At 46.9% G+C, this 24,731-nt stretch overlaps 1 protein-coding gene across 1 annotated transcript in view; it reads left to right on the forward strand.

The window, feature by feature from the left end:
* The first annotated feature begins 232 nt into the window (after nucleotides 1-232).
* Nucleotides 233-24,731, forward strand: part of GOLM1 (golgi membrane protein 1) — a 213,575-nt gene continuing 189,076 nt past the window's right edge. The window contains exons 1-2 of the mRNA XM_086963599.1: nucleotides 233-295; nucleotides 713-767. Of these exons, the coding sequence (XP_086819725.1) occupies nucleotides 233-295; nucleotides 713-767 (118 nt within the window). The remainder of the gene's footprint in view (nucleotides 296-712; nucleotides 768-24,731) is intronic.

A 24,731-nucleotide genomic window follows, 5' to 3' on the forward strand; every position in this document is an offset into this window, starting at 1 on the left:
CTGTAAGTTCGCAACAGTCTTCACCTTTGTTACATTCACCAGCGTTTTCATCACCAGAGCAGCAGTGTATGACTACTCCTCAAGATTTTCTGCCTCCTCTTTTACAGCTACGCCTAGGAAGAGAGTAGTGGTTGTCAAAAACCTTTTCTTCTGTCTCGCATCTAGTTATGTCCGATCCGCAACGGTTGCCATTTAGGCCAATAATAATACTGTATGAGGATCTGCTGCAATAATGTCTACAACCATTAAACTTATCACCAAGTATGGTCTCAAGATAAACAGTGTCACCTGTAAGGTAGAGGAAACCAACTAGTCCTTCTCCAAGCCATACTCTAATAAAAAGAAAAAGATATAGTGGTTTTGTTGGTTTCAAATTGCATGTTTTACGTGACATTTTCACCCAACTATAACATCCCTCTAACATATTTTTTTCTGTGAATTTCTGAGGTTTTTTTAATGTAACGTTAGAAATTCTTACGATTCCAAACTATAACGTCATTTTAACCTTTTGTTTATTTCAGTGAATATATATGTTTGTTTATATATGAGAGAGAGAGAGACGGGTATAGATAATAAAGTATTGCTGTAAAATGTAAATTCTAGGAAGAATGAAAGGTGTATGAGCGAAATCTGTACAATGGTGTATACAGCAATTACAGTAGGTTTTTTCTTTTACCTTTCGAGTCATCCTGTTTTTCTCTTTTTCATATAGGGCATTCTAATAAAGAACCTCACACATAAAGATCAGCTTCTGTCCAAGTTGCAAGGTAAGAAAAAATATTTTACTGCTAATCCAGCACCTGTGTTATGTCACAGCCACTTCACCTCCTTTATTCTTTGTGCCACTGTTGCTCTTTGGTTTCACACCCAGGTCATTGTACACACAACTTCATCCATAACTACTGGGCTCATACACTGTAGTTTATCAGTATTGTTGAACTTTAAGACCAGTGGGTCGAATGACTGGTTTGTTGATTATTAGTCCTTTCTTCTCTTGCCTGAACATGTGCACAGTCTCTTATTCATGTAGGTTAGGAAATGGAATAGCATTTGTTAGATGATATACATCACATGCCAGATGTCGAGGGTTGAATGCAGTAACCTTGAAACAACTTTCCCATTTTCTGTGCCTTCACACGTGTGGGGGCTGCCCATAATGTAAGATTTCTGATTAACAGATTTCTTTTCAATGTGGCCACACAGTTATCTTGGAAATGGGCGACCTGATGTTCTTCTGCTGAATGTTCGCCTAGGAAAACCGACCTTGATCAGACCAATCAGTTCACTTTTTGTATAGTGGAAACTGGATTCGTAGCATGTGTTGGCCATAGATACATTGCTTAGCATTATCCTGCCCTTTAGTGTTGGGTTCGGCGATTACAAGTTGTTTTTCTTCGAAGAAGTCTCAGTCAAGAGGTATAGTGACTCCTCCTCCCTATTTCGTGTGCATTGTGCATGTTGCTTGGCTCCTTTGTTAGACATGAGAGCTCTGGGACAGAAGTTTGATTCCTCACCGAGGCCTTTGCAGGGCTGTGTTATTTCTCTCCAACCGAACAGCTTTCACAACCAAACACCGGCTGGTGTTACTGGACATTTCCAAGCTCCCGCCTGGGCTTGGACCCTCCCTTCTAGAACCTCTTCGCCTCCACTCTACATGCCAGCGTCCGCGATCGATGGAAACCACGCCCTTCAACTTTTTCCCCAAGTGTCACGCAAAATACTACTGGCAAGACCAACACATAGTGTGCAACCACTGTTTGTCACCGGACCATGAGGGGACTTCTGTGAGGCATGCTTGGTGTTCTCGTTTTAGAAATCACTTCAGCAGCGAAGGGAGCATTGTTGGGCCCACACCACCATGCAGCAATGCATAGAAAAAGCACCAGACATCTTCGGGGAGCAGTCACCATTCCTCGAACAGGAACTGGAGGACACAGAAGCACAGGTGGCGCCTTCCGATATATCGTTACTGCTGACTAGCAGTTTGGACAGCTCATGACAACTTCGCCACGCAACCAAAAAATGATTTCCCAACCCTTCCTGATAATCGTAACAATTCTCCTTCTTTTTTGCAATTTAAGCAAGTCTCACCCACACAAATTTATTACCTCATCCTCACCATCAAATCAGGTTCCCCTACGGATCCATGTCCAGCCTCCGTTTCAAAACTTATTCCTCATCAACAAGCCCCTAAACTCAGACATCTGTAATGCTATGTTCAACACCAGTATCTACCCATCCACCTGGAAAAGGCAACCATCAGACCTCTGCTGAAGAAACAGCATCTCCACCCTCTAGACCAGTGTTCTTCAATCTGTGGGGCGCGCCCCCCACCATCCCAGGGGGGTGCGCACTCCACCCGAAAGTCTTGCCTTTGTTATCTTGTTTTTTCTCCGTCCCACCTCGCAAGTTATCCCCATTGCAAATGTTTTTTTTTTATTGGATGCTGCTCCCGCTTTCTCCAATCAGTAGGTAGGAACGTGACGTTCCACCAATGAGGGAGGGCAGCAGCTGAGCTTTAAGGAAGTGCCGCGAAATTTGCGGGCATAAAGCTCCTGTATTTCACTTTGCTGCCTTTTCTCCTTGTTTCCTGTGAAGGCTTTTGTACGTTTTTTCCGTTGCCTTGCTGTGAAGGACTGATGAAGGACTGCACAGGTAAGAGGGCTTTCTCGAAGGGGGAGGTAGGGGGATGTTGGACAGATATTCAGCCGTAACTGAAGTTTTGATCACATTGGCCGCCTAAAAGCATCCTCTCGCACAGCGCTTTATTTGTGCATTTCTACACTGCCAGGGAGCAATCTTGCCTCAGAATGTAAGTGCCTCAAGAGGTGGCTCCGCAGGGCAGGTGGAGGAGGAGGGGGGGGGGCACTTTTTTCCTGGGTGTTAAGGGCCATCTTGCAATGTGGTTCTAATTCTCCCACGCTGGACCCCTTCTGTGCTGTCCGGTTTCAGTGCTATCCTGCACTTAATTTTTCATTCGTATATAAATCACCTCGATGGTTACCAGTGATGCGCCCAGTTCACTATGTTCCTGCTACCTTAACACTTCCCCGCTGCTGCAGATGATTCCCCCTTACGCTCACCACAGCCTTGAATTAGAATGGTGTGGTGTTGTGGATCCTGTTCCCATTAAAGGCAGAGTGAGTGTTCGTCCTGCTGATTGGCTGCACTGCTTTATACTGGACTCGGGAAGATGTTCTGTCAGGCAGGAGACTGCTGACATGACAGAGAAATTCGACAATCTTGAGGAGCTGTTGCGGAATCCTATTTTAGCTTGTTTTCAAATGTGAGCACGTTATTGCATGTTATTAGATTTTTTAAGTGTGCAAATACCTTAACCAATATATTTCCTGATACGCGTACTATGAATTTGGATTATCTGGGCCTGCACATAAGCCTAATTAGCCCCAGTTGCATTTGACCTTTGACTCACGGCGCTCCACAGTTTTCATTTGCAGTGGTTCAGATTCCTCTTGCAGCTTGCACAAGCCCATTGCCTACTCATTATATCACGCCTGAGGGGGAGAGCATATTATCACGCCTGAGGGGGAGAGCACATGAATGTTACTGAAGGGAAACTTTCTAGCCAGAACGTGGTCCCTGCAATGGTACCCCATAAATTGCTTATTTCTTCAGTTACATATGTCACCATCCCACAGTGCAGCCTTTGTAAAGCCAAGCCTGTATTTTTACTGTCAGCCATATAGCGCGTCTGGCATGTGATAGCAGCCTATTATAGCGCTTACAATGCTCCTAGTCTTATTCAAGGTAAAGAGCAAGAAGGCTGAATAACTTTTGTGATCAGTCCCATATCTAGAGTGAGTACAGTGCTTGTGTGTTTCTCACGATCTGGTTTGTCTTTTCCAATTAAGTAGGAGGGATTACACATATCATATCACTTTGCAAACAATCATTCTTTTTTTCACCTGAGTGTTCAGCATGTCACCAATATATATTTTTTTTTATTTGAAAAATGTCACAGGAAACCATCCTTTTAAATAGTTTTACAATGTATTTATGTTGGTGATTTCTCAGGTGAGACGCTTTGCATGAAACTGCTAGACCACTTAATAGGGTGCAGCTGCAGACCTACTATTATCATCAATACATCTTTATTTGATAATCCCCAGTGGTTGCTACTGCTAATGGAAAGCCAAAACTAACATCATTGCACGGTTTGCAAAGGGATGGTGTGGAGCTGGAGATGTTGGTTTTGGCTTTCTATTAGCCGTAGCAACCACTGGTGATTATCAGCTGTTGCACACAATTTTCAAAGCAGTTTTGCATGCCCATTTGAGCAGTGGTGAAAATGTTTGTTTTAAATAGCATCCAAGTAGCCTCCATGTCAATCATAACATATTGGCTATTCATGTCATTTTAGTCAAGACAGTTTTGCATTCTTGGACTCGCTAATTTAGATTTTAGCATGGCAACTATGGGATAAAACGTAAAAGTATATCCCGTAACTCCAATGATTGCTGAAAAATCAGAGCTGATTGAGAGTTTTGTTTTAATAGTAAATTAATGTCAGTCTCGCAGTGGAAATGCTAGCTAGAGACACTCACAAACCTACAGCTCACTAAACTCTCGTGTTTAATATTATTTGCCGGATATGGCCCGGGAGATGCGGGTAGCGGTCAATTATGTAGTACCAGATTCCAGAAATTTCTGTCACGTGGTGGGGGGGCCCGGCATTTAAAAAAAATTCAGTTGGGGGGGCTCAACCTACAAAAGTTTGAAGACCTCTGCTCTAGACACAAAAAAGTACAGACCTATCACAAACCCTCCCCTTCTTTTTGAAAAAGTAATGAATGAAGAGGAGCCACGGGTCGAGCCAAGATGACCGCTTAGGACCTCGGCTCCGCGGTACCCTTCCTCCAGCTCATTCATCCTGGCTAACATCCTGAATTCGGAGCCCACCGCCTGGTAGGGGAAGTGCGGTGGAGCTCCCGACGGCGACTCTGGCCCCTCTCCGACATCAGGGGCCGGAGATACACCGCCCGAGAGCTGCGGCCTAGTGCTCCACTGAGGCCGGGGGCTTGCGTGAACATTGCGGCCGTGATGGAAGCGGAAAACAACGGGGCCGCAAACCGGAAGTTGCCGGTCTGGCCCTGATAGCAGGAGATGACTGTGTGGCGGCCCTGGGGGCAGACGGCGGTGCAACATACAGACGAAGGTGCGTCAGTGGGGGCCCGCCCCCTCGAATGTGACTCCTGACATTGGTGGAACAATCCAGCACCTCAGGATCCTGGAGAGGCGGCGACCAGCGGCGAAACCGCAGCGGAGGTGGGGGGGGGGGGGCATCGGAGCCTCAGTGGTGCGTGGCCTGCTATCATCCCCACCCCCCATTCCGCACTTGTGGACTGGCCTGGGAAGGACAGGGAGGGGCAGCATTAATTGCCACATTACCGATTTGACCCTGGGACGAGGTGGTGGTGACCCTGGAGATCGGAGCTGCAGGTCTGCCCGCGGTGGGGGTCGTGTGGGGGAGCCGGCATTGCGACGGATATGTCACTTTATTGTGGGAGCCTGATGGGGAGCTGCCGGGGCTGTGACCGGTCCCGGTATATAAGTGCCCGAGAAGGAGGAGGCTCTGGTGACCACGCAGCCACACCATTGACTTGCTGATCGCCCGGCCGGGCGCCTGTGCAGTGAATGCTTGCTCTGCGGCTGGAGTGAACTCTGTGGGCCGGCCACACTGCGGCTGTGACGCTCTAAACTTCTGTGCCTCTCATTTCACTACTGCACATCTCCGGGTCTGTTCTTGCATTAGGGCACCATCACTGCTGTACAATGCTCTTCTGCTGAAGCTGGCCTGTGGATGCGCTTCTGTGCCTTTGGCTTGACTTTCTGTTTGGCGTTCATCTTGGCCTCCTGTCATTCGGTCCTTTGATACTGGCGGTGGGTGGCCCAATTCACCATTGATGCGGGCTGACCCGATCTGCATCCTCTGCGCGGTCACTTCCAGCTGTGTGCTGTCCTAGTGCTTGGGGCACACTGTACCTTTGGACTCGACCCGTTTGGCGGTATCGTACTGCAGAGAAGCTGACATAGTTGGCAGGCGAGGTTGGCCCGAACCGGGTCCTCCCATATTTCAATGGGGCCAGGGCGCCGGCGCATCCGCGGGGTGGCGTTGCCGATGGCGACCAAACCGGATGTCAATTAGCATCCTCCAGAGGATCAATCAAACAAGCTGGACCGCTACGCAATTCCTAAAGGTTCTCCTTTAGACTCGAGACGGGCCCAGTCGGTGGGTGAAGACTCTTCGGGCCCACTGGCTGAACTGACGCTGCTGGATGTGATGGCAGCAATAGAGGGTGTCCAGTCGTCGTCGGGACAGAAAATGGAGTCCCTGGACAATAAACTAGACATGGTCACGATAGAGGTCAATCTCATCCGGCCAGATCGCACGAAAGCGAGTGAAAAGGTCAAATCGCTAGACAACATGGCACTGCTCCAGCAGGAAGTGCGAGACCTTAAAGTCTCCTGTGCCCTGACCGATAAGAAACTGGATGATTTCGAGGGGAGAGCCTGGCACAATAATATACATATTCTTGGTGTCCCTGAGAAAGCAGAGAGCCCAGCCCCGTACCTGTTCATCGAGGACATCATCCTTAACTACCTTAAGCCCAAGGGACTGGGTAACTTCTTTACAATCGAGCGTGCGCATAGGGTGCCCAGGGGGCGGCCCAGGCCTGGGGCGCCACCTCGCCCGATGATTGCGAGGGTCTTGAACTTCAGGGACAGCGATGTTATTCTACAGGCGGCCTGCTCGGGGGGGGCCCCCTGCGGTACGAGAATGCCACCCTTTCTTTCTTCCCTGATTTCACGCAAACTGTCCAGAAACCACTGCAATGTTTTCTCGTAGTGAAGAAGAAACTCTGGGACAAATGATTGAAGTATGCAATGATGTTCCCAGGACGATTGTGAGTGGAAGCTGAGGGGAGGGCCTGGTTTTTTGATAATCCGGAGGTGGTTTCTGACTGGATCAACAGCCGTCCCCCGGGTGGGCCGGAGGGACATGACCATGATGGAGGTGGCGGACAGCAGGCGCAGGAATGAAGGAGGCCGCCGGATCTATGGTACGATTCTGAACTGCCAGGTAGTGGGGGTTAGACCCACGGTTGTTTCTTCTGTTTAGCACATGGACTAAGTAATAAGTGTGGGCTGATCCGGGTTCGGTTGGGAATTCGCGCTGGGGTGGGGGGGGAGACGGGACATTGGTTCTCCTCCTCATTACTACCTTTAGTTAGTTCGTAGAATTAGAGTGTGGGGAGACAGGCACACTGCCAGTTGGGGGTGGGCGGAAGCCCCGATCAGGGGTGCAGGGAGGGTGGGAGGGTTTGGGGTTGGCGGGGCTCCACGTTTTCAGGGACATGATGTGTGTGGGTATGTTTGTTTTTTGTTTCATGTTTGTAACATCAGGAGACAGTGCAACAAATGTGATGCTTCTATACCATCTCAATGTCCAACGGTAGAGGTGGCATCGGGGATCAAAGTGCTTAGCTGGAATTTGAACGGGCTGGGTGACAAAATAAAAAGGGGGATGGTTAACCAGTTCATTAGACGTCACTCCCCAGACGTGGTGCTGTTGCAGGAGAGACCTCTTATTGGGAATAGATGCGTGACCCTACATAGGGGGGTTACAAGTTGGTGGCACATGCAGGGTTCACGTCGGGGTCGAGGGGGGTCGGCCTATTGCTTAAAAACTCTATTCACCTGACTCTTCAAGTCATATGGTCCGACCAGCGGGGTAGGTACGTTGGCATTTCAGGTCAATGGGAGGGGGAAGACAGCGACCTTTGTCTCCATCTATGTTCCACCTGACCTACAGCCAGATACATTTCGCAATTTTGGTGCTATTTTTCTAACTCTGCCTTTGGGCTCCCTGGTGTTGGGTGGTGATTTTAATGCTGTGGTTAATGGTAACACAGATCGACATCCAGTCAGAACGCTGCGGCCTCCACAGAGGTGTCTCTCTGATTACTTGGATGCAACAGGGTTAGTGGATAGCTGGTGGATGCATAACCTAAACAGCGTGCAATATACGCATGTCGTCGCACACCAAAGTATTTTAAGGATAGACTACATATTTATTCCCGGCCGCCCAGGCATGCGCCGTCGGGGAGGTGCGGCACCTGGGGAGGGGCATCTCTGATCACTTTCCGGTCTGGCTACGGCTGGAGTTTGACCGTGTCACCGCAGGCAAGATTGCCCCTCTCAACCCTTGGCACCTGAGAGACCCCACCACTAAGAAAGAAATAGTCAGGGCTACGGACAGGTACTTCCAAGAAAATCAGGGCCCGGTAGAATCGGCACAAATCTTGTGGGAGGCGTTCAAGACTGTTATTCGGGGAGAGGTCCTATCCCTGATTGTGAAGAAAAAGAGGGAACAACAGGCCGACTTGGAGAAAGCAGAGGAGGCCGTGATAACACTAGAAAAAGAAATATCCAAGGCAGTAACCCCAGACAGTCTCCACCGTCTTAAACTACGGCAGGATGAATTTGGTAGTCTCGCGAGGGATGGAGCCAGGGCACAGAGTGGCGAGACCCAGAGTAGGGTATATGAGCAAGGTGACAAAGAGGGAAAGTTGATCGCATGGCTGGAGAGGAGGGAGTGGGTGTCGCGGTTAGTGCCTGAATTGCAGGGGGAGAACTCAGAAATGATTACTTACCCGCAGGCTATCGTTGATAGGTTTGCAGATTAATACAGTGGGTGTGTACCGCTCGGAGGGTGTGTACGCGGAGGAGGACAATAGGAGGATGATCAGGGACATCCATCTGCCCATGCTCTCGGACGACAACCTTGAATATCTGCATTCCCCACTAACAAATGACGAGGTAGCGCAGGCTATCAGAGGAGTACACTCTGGCAAGGCCTCTGGACCAAATGGTATTCCCATGGAACTCTATAAATTGAGTTCTAATTGAATCGCACCATTTCTTCGCTCTATGTTTAATGAAAGCAAAGATAGAGGGCAATTTTCGTATGACCAGCGAATTGCCAACATAGTGGTCATCCACAAGGAGGGTAAGCCCAGGGCGTGCTGTTCGTCATACAGGCCTATCTCGCTGCTGAACATGGAGCCTAAGGTCCTGGCAAAGTTGCTGGCAACGAGGTTGACAAAGGTCATCACCACTTTGATACACCCCGACCAGTCGGACTTTATGCCACACCGGAATACGGCTCTAATAATGCGTTGATTACATGGGGTCCTGGGCCGGACCCCAACGATTCAGGAACTGGCGGTTCTAGTGTCATTGGATGCTACTATGGCATTTGACAGTCGAATGGCCCTACCTTTTTGCGGTGCTGGAGAAACTTCTGCCTCGGCCCGGAATTCACAGGTTGGGTGCGCCTTTTGTACTCTGCCCCACTGGCTCGGGTAGTGGTAAACAACCGCAGGTCTCCCGACTTCTATCGGAGCAGAGGGACTAGACAGGGATGTCCCTTGTCCCCGCTCCTTTTTGCTCTGGCCTTGGAACCTTTGGCGGCGTGGGTCCGGCAGGACCTTTCGATACGCGGGATGCGATGGACTCTGGAGTGGGAGGACAAAATCTCACTCAACGCCGACAATGTTTTGCTCTACCTCACCAACCTTAGGGGGTTCCTGATCTGTTTTTTGGACGTACTGGCTATTTTTGGGCGGTACTCAGGCTTCGCGATAAACTGGTCCAAATCGGTTCTCTTAGACCTCAGGGGTGACCCACCAGTCATTCCCAACACTTGCCTGATACAAATCGACCCATTGGGCTTTAGGTACCTCGGTATCTATAATCACATTGGATCCAAAGCTCCGCTACACTAATAACCTGTGCCCCCCTTTGACGCGATTTAAGGGTGATGTGGCGCGCTGGAAGGCGCTCCCGCTCTCCCTTTTAGGTAGAGCGGTGCTTTTTAAAATGTTGGCTTTGCCCCGGTTCCTATACGCACTTCAGAATGCTATGGACCCGGTTCCTGCGTCCTACTTTAAGGAAATAGAGGCCCTCCAGAGACAGCTACTTTTGGACGGTAAACCCGCATAGCGCTTTCAAAGCTCACTCTTCCCTGTTACGACGGGGGTCTAGGACTGCCAGACCTAAAGAAATATTACTGGGCCTCCAAGTTAGCGGCAGTAAATCGCAGGATATATGGGGCCCCGAATGACCCCGGGTACGCTGGCAACTGCCGGAGGTGACTATACCAGAACGCTTTATGCTGGGCCCCGCAGGTTTTCACTCACAGGACCCACGGCACATGCCGTCCAGGCATGCGGCCAACAGACACCATAAGTGGGAGGGGAACCTCACACTCGCCACCCCGCTGTGGAGTTCGGAGAGGTTGGGAAATTTATGGAAGTCGAAAGGCTTTGACCAGTGGGACCTCATTGGTATCATGCGCATAAAGGATGTTTGGGGGGACGGTACAATTCATTCATTTGACTCTCTTAAACTACAATATCATCTGAGTGATGGTGAATATTTCCGTTATCTTCAGGTTCGACACTCATTGCTCATGCACATTCCCAGTGGCACAACACTTCCTATGCCTCTCCTCTAGAGGATAGAGTGTTGAACGGACATCTTCCTTAGAAAACCATCTCTTTACTATATAAGAAGCTTATAAATAATATGGAGTACCCACTAGAACTCATCAGATGGCAATGGCAGGAGGATGGGTTGAAGCTGGATGACGAGGACTGGCAGGAAGCGGTTTCATCCCCGCTGGTAGTGGCAATTCCAATGAGGCTCAGATTGGTGCAGCTAAAGATTTTACACAGGTCGTATGTCACGGGGCCCTGTCTGGTCCGTATGGGCTGCTCAGAGCGGGGACTGCAGAAGGGGGTGCGGGGAACTGGGGACTTTTACACATATATTATGGCATTGCACGAGGTTGCAGGTGTTTTGGGGGAGGGTCCATAGCACGCTGCGAGCAGTAATGGGTACAGAATTGCAGCTGGAAGCCCGCAGGTGTATTCTGAATGTCTGGGAGCCACCGGCTCAAACACTAGTCTCAAACAAAACTACAAGCACCATAATGCAAAGCTTGTGCTGGAAAAATGACTTGTGCATGTATCCGGGAAACTCAAGAGCTCCGTTAGTGTTGGGATAAATTCCCCACTGGCTGCTGCAACTCGGCTCAACATCCTATGATTCTTGGCAAATCACTTAATCTCCATGTGCCTACAAAAAAAATGAATGTGTCTTTGTCCAATGTAACTGAAGCTCGTGTAAAGCGCTCCAATAACTTTGGGTCGAATTTGCGCTATATGAAACTGCCAAAAAAAAAGGTTACAGTTCATGCAAGTTTTAATTTTGACTGCCATTCTAAGGTTGATTAAATTGGTTCCACTGTGTAGTAGTAATTAAACCATTATTAATGAGTGCCAAAAATCAATGCCTTTTTAATAATTATGTGATAAATTGTTGAGTGTATATTTGTTTACATACATACACTGATGGCAAGCTCCCTGCACCTGTTCACAGATAGGACACAACTTGGACAAAATGCATTTTGCCTTGTCAATGCTGTGAGGAATTTCTGGCGAGGACTGTAGAGGGAAAGAGAGCATCCAATCCACCTGCAAGGTTACATCTCCACACAGGAAGCACTTCCTGAATGTATTTGCCCTGCATGTGTCCGAATATTGGCATTCAGCTCCTGGACACAGCCAGGATGATTTACCCCTGTTGGCCTGAAACTTGGCTTTGGCACAAAAATTATAGCTGGAATCTGAATCCTCACAGTTCCCACTGGAGGTACTGTTCACTAAGGATCAAGAGCGAAGCCATCACCACTTTCACTGTATTGTTTTTTAAAACAAAAAATAGTTTTAACAATTCCACCTGCAGACCCCAGTGCTGAAGAGTATGGTTTCTGACTTAACCAATTAAAGTTTTTTAGTTAAAAACTGTTATATTTTAATTTTGTTACATCTATGATTATAATACCTTCATCGGCTTCATCCCAATTATTTTCAGGGAGAAAAATTTAGGTACTCCCGAGGCAGGGTTTAAATCCCCCTCCCCCCCCCTTACTTCCTCCTACCTGCCAAAAAAAAAGAAACCTAAATGGGAGCCGTAGCCAATGGCCAATAGGCCAAAGGTCAGAAAAGTTTGGGAGCCACTGCGATAGTCAGAGGGACAAGGCAGGGGTGCCCTCTTTTGCCCCTCCTCTTCACCCTAGCCATGGAGCCCCTGGCCAATTTAGTTTGTTCTGACAGCCGGGTTCATGGCGGGCGGTGGGAGGATTCCATGATGACAAAATCTCGCTATATGCGGACTATGTCCTGCTGTTCCTCATGGACCCAGTCCGATCTGGCCCCTGGTGCTTGCATATCTTGCACTCCTTTGAACGGATCTCTGATCTACGTCTGAACTCAGCCAAGTCAACATTGGTCCCCTACACCTCACCAGGGACTGCTTCGACTGGCAGTCCACCATCCCCCATCAGGCGGGAGTCCTTTAAGTACATTGGAATATGGGTCGCCCTATTACCAGATCTGGCCTGGGCACTCAGTGACCCCCTTACTCACTGAAACCAAGCAGGACCTGCTGAAATGGTAAAAGCTACCACTCCATCCACTAGGGAGGATGGCTTTATTCAAAATGATGATCCTCCCCCGGTTCCTTTACATTATCCAAAACATACCGCACCACATCCCTCGAGCCTGGTTCCAAGGCATAAATAGTCTATTCATAAATTCCTCTGGAATGGTCATGACCCCGTATGGCTCTCCGGCACTACTAGATTCCACCTTTTGATGGAGGTATGGGACTAACGAACCTCTACTTGTACTATCTGCAACCCGCCTCCTGGTGGTCCACGATTGGTTCAATGGGGGTTTGTCTTTCCTCAGAACTGAACTCAACGACCTGGGCCTCTCCCACATTCAAGCTATGTTATATGGATCCCCCATCCCCAGGGACCTCCCCACAGTGACCCGTGCAGTCTTCTTGGCCTGGCGCAAATCCCTACAATACACTCAATGGCACAACAAGCTGACCCAGCAAACACCACTTTGGCAGAGTACATGGCTGCGGTAGGTTGAGTGCCTATCTTGCTTCATTGGCATCTCGTAACTTGGAGACATGTGGTTCAGTGATCATATTCATTCCTTTTCTGACTTGCAAGCTAGATATGCACTTCACCCATCCCAGTTCTACAGATATTTGCAAGTCCGTCATGCCTTAGACACACATATAAAATCTGACGCTTCCTGCCAAAACACAGCCCCCTTGAAGCCCAGGTCATGATGGGTAACCTTGGGAGAGGCGGAGTCTCACGCATATTTTGCTCCCTAACAAACAACGGTCCCACATTCTTGACCAGCTGAAACTTAAGGTGGGAGGGGTGGTTGGGTCCATTGGAGGACGAGGACTGGAGGGATGCACTGATGGCGCCTAAAACTATCACGTTTCGGCCAAGCTTCGCCTGGTCCAGCTCTATTACCTGCACACCTCCTATCTCGCCCTCCGTCGCCTACACGAAGCCGGCCTTATTCCAAATCAGATATGTCCGAGGAGCGGTTCAGAGCCTGCAGATTTCTTTCACATAGTATGGACATGCCTGCACATTACCCCCTACTGGGCTGCCTTAAACAGAGCTCACAGAGATATTAGGATGGGAAGTTCAGCACAACCCCATGCACATATTACTGGGCATCACTGACAAGTTGGATGGGTCCAGGGTAGACTAGGCATTCCTGGGAACCACTCTGGTGGTAGCAAAATGCGATATCGAGGCTGTGTGGAAGAATCCCGCCCGCCCACAATAGCTAAACGGCGCCAAGGTGTAGACTGGTGCGCCACACAAGAACTCTTGTAATACGAAGCCAGAGATTGCCCTGCCAAACACCGAAGAATCTGGAGCATATATCTGGGAATGCAAGACTGAGCGTAACCCCGGTCTGTGGGTTTAGTTCGTTACGCCCTCTGGAGGGAGAGAAACAATAATGTACTTTGCTGTACCTGTACTGTATGCCGAAATCCACATGTTATGATGCTGCCTACAATGCTGTACTGTGTGCCTTCATTTTTCTCACTTCTTTATAAAATCAATAAAATTGATTATCAAAAAATATTTCTATATTCCCATACATACAGCGCACCACCATTATCTGTGTTTCCAATTCAGTGGCCAACACTACCAATTCAAAGTGCTACCCTTTGGGGGTCACTACAGCTCAAAGGGTTTTCACCAAATGCCTTGCAGTAGGGGCAGCTCATCTAGGAAGTGATGGTATACACATTTTCCCCTATCTTGATGACTGGCTAATCAAGAGCCCAAACTTCCAGCAGTGTCTTCAGGACACAATGCACAAACTGGGGTTTACCCTCATCGTACTAAAGTCTCATCTGCAACCGTTACAGATTCATCCCTTTTTAAGGGCAACACTCAATTCAGTCACAGCCAAAGCCTATCCCAGTCCAGAAAGAATGGGAAAGTTTACTCAGACATTGCCTCTTTTTCAACCACAAGCTCAACTCACAGTAAAGGTAGTGATGAGCTCTTTGTGTATGATGTCTTCCTGCATAGCCATTGTACCACACGTTTGTCTACATATGTGCCCCCTTCAGCACACTCTGAAATCTCTATGGTCTCAAGCAGAGGGGCATCTACAAGATCTAAGTGTTGTTACATCCAACACCCATCGCTGTCTGCAGTGGTGGAACAGCAGCAACTTTTTGAAGGGTTAGCCCTTCAGGGCCCTAATTCCGCAAGTCACCATTTCCACAGATGCATCCCTTTAGGGGTGTGAAGCACATATGCAAGATCTCACAGATCACGGTCTATGACCAGTATATCAGAGATATCTGCACATCAGTCATCTAGTACTTCCAGCAATTCATCTAGCCCTCCAAGATTTTTGCAGTTACATACACCAGAAGGTAGTACTAATGCTCACAGACAATATAACTGCAATGCTTTCTATTAAAAAACGAGTGGGCACTCTTCACAGCTATTCCTCCTATCAGAGCGCATCTGGCACTGGGCAATCTCTTAAAAAATCCACCACCTAGCATAATACCTACCTGGGCTGGACAGCGACTTCGCCAGCAGGTGCACGAATGGGAGATCAATCTATCACTAATCCACTCTTACTTCAAAAGGTGGGGAAGCTGGACATAGACTTGTTTGCCACTCACCTCAATGCCAAAGCTTCACCTCCAGTTCCCTCACCCTCATTCCAATGGCAATGCCCTGTGGATGAATTGGTCATGATTATTTGCCTACGCTTTTCCTCCATTCCCACTCATTCCATACATGGTATACAAGTTAACAGAAATATCTCTACACTAATCCTATTAGCCCCAACATGGGCATGGCAGGCATGGTTTACAACCCTACTACAACTATCTGTAGTGCCACGCAAGAAACTACCTCTTTGGCCATTTCAACTGATGCAATATCAAGGAAAGGTAATGCATTCCAATCCCAGGCAGGTAAATCTAGCGATTTGGCTCCTGAAATACTAGTATTTGGGCATCTGAAATTACTACAAGAATGTATGGACATCCTTGAACAAGCTTGTATGCCAGCAACTAGAGTATGTTACACTGCAAAATGGAAACTGTTTGTACATTACTGTACAAATAAACCAATCCAACCTTTGACACCCACAAGCAGGGCTCACTTACACATCCATCAGAATACACTCAGTAACCCTAGCTGCCTATATGCAGACCAGGCAACATATGTCCCTATTTGAAATACCAGTAATCAAAGCATTCATCGAAGGACCAAAAGAATTATCCCACCTTCCACTCTTCTAGCCCCATCCTGGAACCTAAACATTGTCCTTACAAGGCTTATGTGGCTGCCGTTTGAACCACTTCATTCATGTCAAATCCAATTTCTAACATGGAAAGTGGCATTCCCTAGTGACAATCACGTCTTTACGAAGGATAAGTGAACTACCAGCACTTACTCCTTTCTTTAAAATTTTCCCAACAAAATTCGTTCTACCAGCCAATCCAAAATTCCTACCCAAGGTGGTCTCGACCTTTCACACTAGCCCGACCATAGAACTATCAGGCGCAGTAGCAGAGAAAGCTCTGCGTACATTAGATGTCAAAAACGCTATCATGCTCTACATTTATAGAACAAAACCCTTTAGGAAAGCCCAACAATTTTTTGTCGCCTTTACCAAGCTTCACCAGGGTGCAGGAATTGCTTGATGGATAGTAAAACTCATTCAAGCCAAGAGAGTACTTAAGTATCACCACAGGCTCTTTCAACACGTAAACCGAGAGCTACTATGCCTTTTCTATGTAATATCCCTATAGAGGATATTTGCAGAGCAGCAACCTCGAGTAACCCACATACATTCACAAAACACTGCTGTGTTGATGTCTTCACAGATCAACAAGCAAGCTTGGGTCAAGCTGAACTTGAAACACTATTTCAAATTAGTGCTTCAACCACTTGATAGTCACCACAAAGTGGAGCACTGCTTCACATTCAATGCTAACCATATCAATCAATCAATCAGGAGATTTTTAAAGCGCGACTACTCACCCGTGAGGGTCTCAAGGCGCTAGGGGTGGGGGGGGGGAGGAGGGGGGTGCAGGTTCCATTCCATCATGTATCTACAGCCAACACATGCTAAGAATGGAATATGTTACTTACCCTGTAAGCATCTATTCATAGCATGTAGTGCCGTAAATTTAATATGCAACCACCTTCATCACCGGAAGCTTTTTGTTGAAGTATATTTAGCACAGTGAATTCCACATTCACACTTCTGCATGTTTCTCTATTCTGCTACTATTTTGCTCCTTTTCGAACACTCAACCGTTGAGCCAAAAACAGTCTAGCAAAGGAACATACGCAATACACACGAGTATTAGTCTATTCCTCATGACTCAAAGACTTCTTGAAGAAAAACAACTTTTAATTGTCCGGTGTGAGAAAGTGGCTCTATGTGTACTGGACCAAAGTAAGGTGCAGTGTGTATAGACGCCACAAACCCCAGAGGTATAACAGAGGTTAAAGTCAGGGCTTACCTTACTTTCAAAAGTGGTAGCTTGGTCGAGCAGTAAGGCAGTACCAGAGGACAGTGTAAAGCATTTGTTGTACACACTCAGTCAGCAAAAAGTTTCACCCACTCAAGGACTGAACTCCATGCCAATTGTTTTTATATCAAAATATATATTTGTTTTATTTTTAGAACCAACAGGTATCAAAATATACTTTTCTCAGTGATGAGTAATCTCAGGTTATTGCTTTGCAGAAAGGCAATGAGTTTGTAAACACAATAGGTACAGGGGTTGCAATAGGCAACACAGTTCTACACACAATTTAGCATTGAGCTCAATGGGTTTTTCTACACAATTACAGTTGATTACTTTGTAGATTACTTTTGTAAGTCAAAGACTGGATCCTAGATTCAGTCCTGGGGTCTAAGCTGGAAACAGTTTAGTAAAAATGTTTTGGCTATTGCAATGATTTTTAAGGAATAAAAAGGTATTTTAAAAGTTCACACTTAGCAACCTTTCAGTGAAAATTTGACAATGTTATCCAATGGGAGAAAATTCAGGTTGCATGTAAAGTACGTTCTCGTTACTTTTGAAATCCAGTACTGGGCTCCTAGGTCCAGCACTGGGTTCTCGACTAACGACTGGTGAGTAATTACGTTTCAGTAGTATGTGCGAATTTTAAAGAATATTTCAAGTTTTCAAAATTAGAAATTCCATTGAAAAGCAGACAAAGGATTCCTATGGAGAAAATACAGGTTAATGGTAAATCCAGTTCGGATTACTTTTGTGGTTCAATACTGGGCTACAAGGTACAGTACTGGCTTCTCTCCTGATCACAGGTGAGTACTTCGGAATTTGTTACTCGGCTGATTTTATAGGAATATTTTAAGTTTTCAAAACTTCACACTTGGAAGATTTTTCGAGTCAAACCAGTCCATGTTATCCAATGGCAGGTAAGTGAGTTATCGGTTTCCAGGTAAGTACTCGGTTGGTGAAGTTAAGTTTCTGGGCATAGACTCATGGGTCCCCCAGGGTCAGGTAGGTACAGTTTGTTCACCCTCAGGGGCAGCCGGGTGCAGAGGTAGTTAGGCCCAATGTTAGCCAATGAGGGGCAGGGGGCCTTCGATTGGTGGCTGCTGGCTAGCAGGCCACGCGGCTGTGGGAGCTGGGCTCCTGGTCACTTGGCCAGGGCAATTGGGAAGTAGGATAGGGCAAAGGTTGCACTGCCAGAGGCCCTCAGGCGGCTGTGTGCAGGGTGCTTTTGAGCTGTTGGGCGTTCAATGTTATTCAATGGGAAAGGGAACAAAGGCTGCAGACTCTGGGACGGAGATTGTTCTGGTGCACCCACCACTTCGAGAGGTAAGTTAGGATCCTGGAGAAGAGGTAGGTACCCCAAAGGGAGGCACAGGGAGCCTCAGGGCGTCGGGTGCAGGGGTGTCTTTGGGTGTCGGGAAATCTTACCCTCGGCTGGTCGCGGTTGGAGGGGTCCCTGGTTCTGAGGCTGCAGGTGTCGTCTTGTTCGTTGAGGTGGGTCTTTGGGCACAGGACTTCGGGTCCCCGTCGCTGGGGGGACGTCCTCTTGGTCTTGGATCACTCGGGCATGTGTCGGGCTCGGCGGGTGCAGAGTGGGCAGGTCTTGAGCTTTCTGGCTGGCACCAGGGGTTGGTTGTCGAAGCAGAGCATCTGCTTATGGGAGTCCAAGTCTTTTAAGAGGGTCAAGGCGGGCAGGTCCTCCGGGTGTCCCAAGGTTGCTGTCCGCAGGAGTCGCCGGAATTAAGCAGGAGCAGGTTCCAGGATCGACAGGCTGGTAAGGCTGGGCCCAAGTCTGTGGGTGTCGTCCTGTTGTGAGCAGCTGCACGGCGGGTCTTCTTCTTCTTGGTCTTCTCTCTTCTTTTCTTATCGGGATCTGAGGAAGGAAGGTTCAGGGAGCCCCTAAATACTGAATTTAGGGGCGTTACAGGTAGGGCAAGGGCAGGGACCAATAAGTCCCTGTCCTGGGGTGGATACACCCCCTAGCCTGCTCCTCTCCGGTGGGAGGGGGCAGGAACCTAGCTGTGATTGGGCAGGGCTCCCCATCTTCAAGATGGCCGGAGCCCGGGGTCGTGCTTCACCTCGCCTCCTCCACCTGAGGGGTGGGGTTGGCACAGGCTGACACCCCCCCCCCCCCTTTCTGACATAGGGTTTACCGCCTGTCTTCCGCCAGAGTGGGGGTCAGAACTGGTGGGGGCCAGTTGCTGGGTACAGCAAATGGTCTGGAGAAGCTCACAGAGGTGGCATGCTTTTGAAGCTTTCCCCTTCCCATCCTGGGGGAGGAGACCTAGCACCTCACCCAGAATGTGCATTTTTGCAGGCCCAGGAGAGCGGAGGGCTCTCCACCCAGGGGCCCAGCAACATGTCTGCTGTGTGGAAGCCTAGGCAGCCTCAGTTCAGACGTTGATTGTAGGTTAGGTTTCAGGGGGCATCTCTAAGATTCCTTCTGGTGCATTTTACATTAAACCTCACACTGGCATCAGTGCGGGTTTAATGTGCTGAGCATTTTGATACAAACCTTCTCAGTCTTCAATGAAGCCATCATGGTGCTGTGGAGTTTGTAATGACGACCTCCCAGCACCATATACTCTTAAATGGTAGCACTGCACTTACAGTGCCCAGGAATTACCCTGGGTACTGTAGGGGCACAGGGCTCATGCACCTGTGCCCACACCACGGGCATAGGGCACCCAGCTAGAGGGATGACTGATGTATGCAAGGGCAGTGAGGTTTGTGGGCATGGCACACAGGGATGTGTGCCATGTCGACTCTCTGTTTAGTTCTGTACTTAGACACTCAGTTTGCAAAGGCAGTGTGTGGGTGTCGGGTACAGGGCCCGTAAGGGTGGCACGAAAAGTGCTGCAGCCCTTAGGGGTTTTATCTGGTCACCATGCCCTGAGTACCTAGGGTACCATTTACTAAGGGCTTATAGGTGGCCAGAGATGCCATTTGGGTTTTGTTTCAACACAGCTTTAGGGAAGGAACACAGGCCCTGGGTACCTGGTTGGCAGGAACCCAGGGCACAATCGGTCAAAGCACATCAGCAGTTCAGCAAAAAGTGGGGCATACCAATGCAAGAAAGATGGCGCTCTCTCACACATCCGGGCCCAACACTAGATGGCTGGATGAGGCGAAGCATATGAATCTATGACACTACACGCTACTAACTGATGCTAATGTATTCCTTCTCTAGCTCACTAACTATCCCAGAGAAGGTACAGCCTCCAGCAGTGGCTACGCAAAGATTTCATGCCCACTTAACCTGACAGCATGGCAGCACTAATGCAGGCCTCCCACATGCACCTATAACATGTATGCATGGGTAGCAACAGTGAAAGCTTTCTTACATACCCAAGAGAGCTACAGCATTGGCATTTTACGGTTTCATGTGGCTCTTGTGAACGATCAACCAGCGCCTGAACCTTTTTCTCATGCACAGTAAGTATATACAGGCTAAGGGAGAGGACCTCTACCTTGCCTTCATGGACGTCAGCTCTGCATTTGACAATGCTGACAGAGGTAGACTCCGGTCAAAATTGGTGGCTGTGGATTGGAAACAAGGATAGTACATGTCTTAAGTCAACTGCATGAGGATGTTGTAGGTTGCGTCAGGTACGGCCCTAACAGGCAATGTACTTTCTCCTTTAACATCAGGATGGGCTCCGCACGCTCCATTCTTATTTAGTATCTATATCAATGATTTGAATAAGCATCTATTGGAGATGGTGGCTAATTCCCCCGAGGGCAGGGACAAGAGTCAATCCAGTACTAATGTACGCGGATGACTGAGTGCTTATGTCCAGAACAGGTGTGGGCCTGCAGAGATTGCTGAGGGGTTTGCGGAGTTCATGAACTCCTAACAACTACAAACTAATAAATCAAACTCTTTTACTATGATTTATGACTGACCCAAGTGGAAGGCTAGAACATTCCAGATGCAAGGCACTCACTAATTTACAGCCCGAAAACCCCTTTACATACCTTGGGCTATCCATGGACAATAAATGTGATTGGAAACCAAGGTTAGAAGCATACAATTTGAACAAACAGAGGGTTATATTTTTAAGTCTGCTGAAAAACTAGGATCTTCCCCTTTGGGAGTATTACTTAATATATACAAGGCTAGATGTATTCTGGCAGCCACATATGGGGCAGGTATTTAGGGATTCCAGTACCTGGTACAATTACAGACTGCCGAAAACAGTTCCCTACTCAAATTACTTAGATTTCCTGGGCGTATACCTGCGTCCACATGCCATGATGAATTAATGTTAACTCACTTGAGAGACATTGTTTGCAGGGGAGGACGGTCCTTGTAGTCGAACACTGAAAAAGAAATGCATCGCGTCATGCTCTCTTTTTGAAGCTTGATGAGGTTAAGTTCTACATATTGTTGTGGACCCGGACTGGACACTGAGCAGCAGGAGTGTTGAAAGGGGGGACGGGAGGTGTTGCTTACTTCATCAAGGGATCGTTTCTGCCTTCACGACTAGTCCCTGTATTCCTGAATATTACTGAGCTCTGGCAACTGTGTGCTTACCCACAGAAAGACTCCCTTTTGTGAATTGATTTTACTTCAATCAAGCCATTTTGAAGTCTACGTTGAACTTGCACGCACTAGTTACTTTTTAAATCGGTGTATAAGAATAACTGAGTCACAGTAAAGGGGATTTTACCCTTTTTTTTAAATGGTCTTTTGTTTCATTTTGTTAAATTGAGAGAAACATTTAACCATACGTATTGAAAACGGGCATTGTTTGGTGCGAGTTAGGAAGTGAATTGAAAATGTATGCAGTGGGTTTAATGGTGTCTTTGGGTCAGGTACTCTAGTGCTCAACCTCTGCCTATGTTCTTGAATGCTGTGTGTCACAAGAGAATCCACCCCTAAACTCTTTTTCTAATATATACATTTCTTTTAACATAAGCTAAACTGGGTTGATTAGGTTAACTCTCGGATTGGACTCAGTTAGTGGATAACACTCCCTTAATCTGTCCTCTGGGGTCTCCTTATACCTTCTATTTCTCACTTCTAACAGCTAGGTAAAATAGTGTGAGAAAGCTGAGGCAAGACTGGTCTAGAGGTGCTTAACTAGGCACCCCTAATTATGGCAGGCCTGTCATTTCAATCTTATTTGCCTATGGCACTTCCTTATCATTTAGAATCAATGCAACATTCAGTCTCATGGATTCAGATGCATTGCTTGCCCCATTTGCTTCAGGGATGCTGTGTTGGTTCTTATTGACCTCTGAATGCCAATGTAGATGGAGCAGTAAACTCACTCCCAAGAGCAGTATGTTAGTAATTTTGTAGATCGTGCGATTTACCAAAGGGTGTCCTGGTGCTTAGTGTTAATAGGCTTTGTGCACCTAATGCACAAATTTTTTAAAAAATGTATTCGGTTCTGGATGCGACACTTCAAAGAAAAGATGTGTTTTATATTCCAACACATTTTTTAAAGATCACTTTTCAACCGTAACTCAAATTTGCAGCATATTCAAGGCCTGCGCTGTGACCACAGAAAAGGTGTGTCCTCCCAGTCTTTTTCACTGATGTTTGGGTACAATGATTGGACAGGTGGAGGCTGAGCGGAGCAGTCTAGACGGAATGTGTATTTTTGAAACATATCCGAAATATAGGTGGTTCGAACTGCTCGATAGAGGGCCCTGTGATGCTTGTAAAGGGCCTTAAACCAGTATCTCTTCTGGACAGGAAGCTAGTTGAACTGGTGTAGTTGAGACAAAACACTATGAAACGTCCTCATACTAAATATCAGTCTGGCAGCCACATTCTGAATCAACTGCAGACTCTGCATAAGATAGGCTGGGAGCTCAACATCTAGTGCCTTACTATAATCTAACATACTAAGAATCGGAGCTTGTACTATCACTGGTCTGGTGTATTGAGGAATAAATGGCAGAATCTGTTTTACCTGTTTTATAATTAGGAAACAAGTGGTCATTAGCTTATTAATAAGTGCCTTAATAAAAGTTAATTATCAAAAAGAATGTCCAAATTGTGGGAATTAGTTACTGGTTAAGGGCAATCCCCTAACATCTAAGACCAGCACATGGGGGATTACCAAATATCAACATCTCAGTTCTCTCTGAATTTTAGTTCATCCAGCAAGCCACCTTCCACGAGCATCTCTTATGTTGATCTTGAAGTTGTTTAAGATTGCCTTCCATGCGGCTGATCATTTGAGTATCATCACCATAACCATAAAATTGAAAACCAAAAGAGGCAGTCTGGTCCATCAAAGTTGCAACATATATGTAGAAAAGAGTTGGACTAAGGGCGAAACCCTGGGGTGGACCCAACAGGGGTAGGTCTTTAAAATCTGAATAGACTGCAGCCATTTCAACAATCTGAGTTTGCAAGAAGGATTCCAACCATTTTAGTGAATTGTCTCACAAGCCAACAGCATGCAGTCTTTCCAGCTGGACAGCATGTGAAACTTTATCAAAGGCTGGCTGCTGATAAATCAAGGAGGATGAGAACTGCTGAGATCTCTCGATCCAAAGTCACGCAGATGTCATTGATACCCGCCGGAAGTACAGTTTCTGTGCTAAATAGAGGTCTGAAACCAGATTGATATTTGTTGAGGACTCCATTTTCCTCAATGTAAAGAAATTGTTGCATATTCACCAAGCTCCCTAAAGGTTTTGTGAAAAAGGAAGAAGGGAGATAGGTCAATAATTTGAAGGTTTATTAGGATCTAGGGTCTCTTTTTTTTCAAAGAGTGTGTTTAGTAATGCCATTTTGCAGAAGGAGGGCATAACCTCACTCACTAGAGATCAGTTATCAGTGGTGTAAATGTGGAAGATGGATATCTAAAGCATTTAAACAGGACAGAGATCAAGTGATGATTCAGAATTAAGGGTCAGAATTCCGGATGCAACATCCTCGTCCGTTATAGGTCTAAAATACGACCAGCAAGTAAAATACTAGACTGCTTGATCAGACCTTTGTCCAGTTGCCATTACTGGTGAAAAAGAGGATAAAAAAGCTGGAATCTTATTCTGAAACTACTCCGGCAACTGAGCAAAGCATTTGAGTAGGAGGAATCTTAGGGAAATAATTCATGTTTTTGCAAAACATTTGTAAACTGAAAAAGTTCCTTAGTAGGGTTTGCTTGCTGATAAACGTATGTTTTGATAATTTTGCTTGGTAAATTTCAAAAGTGTTTTTTATGCTTTAAGTTCTGATTTATCTCTTGGTTTCCTGTATTGGCATCGCTATCTCTCCATGCCCTTTCTAGCTTTTTGCATTTCCTTATAGCCAGTGTCAGTTCTTGAGAATACCAGCCGGCAGACACGGTTTTACGGTGCTTAGCACCAAATTTGAGGTAGAGCCTTATCAAAGGCCCTTACTGTCCTGGTTTTAAAACTGATTAATTACACAATCAACATTGCTATTTGACTGAATGTTAGGCTTGGAGCTTTCTATGCAGACTTTTAGTTTTCTGCTATTAAGTTTTGACTAGGCTTGGTAAGCTACATAGTTGATTGAATAGGAGGTCTTCTTTGCACCATAAGCAGGCGAAAAAGAATCCCCTTATGGTCTGACCACAGAACATCCTCAATGCCATCTGTAGTATTCAGCTCTAACTTAGTATAGATATAATCCAACGTATGCCCGTCTGGTTGGTTGGTAATTGGACATATGCTGCAGCTCAAATACCATGCAGATATTGACTAACTGTAAGGGATTCGTATCCAAAACATTATCAAAATAAATA

This window comes from Lissotriton vulgaris, chromosome 3_1 (assembly GCF_964263255.1).
Source record: "Lissotriton vulgaris chromosome 3_1, aLisVul1.2, whole genome shotgun sequence".
NCBI lineage: Eukaryota > Metazoa > Chordata > Amphibia > Caudata > Salamandridae > Lissotriton > Lissotriton vulgaris.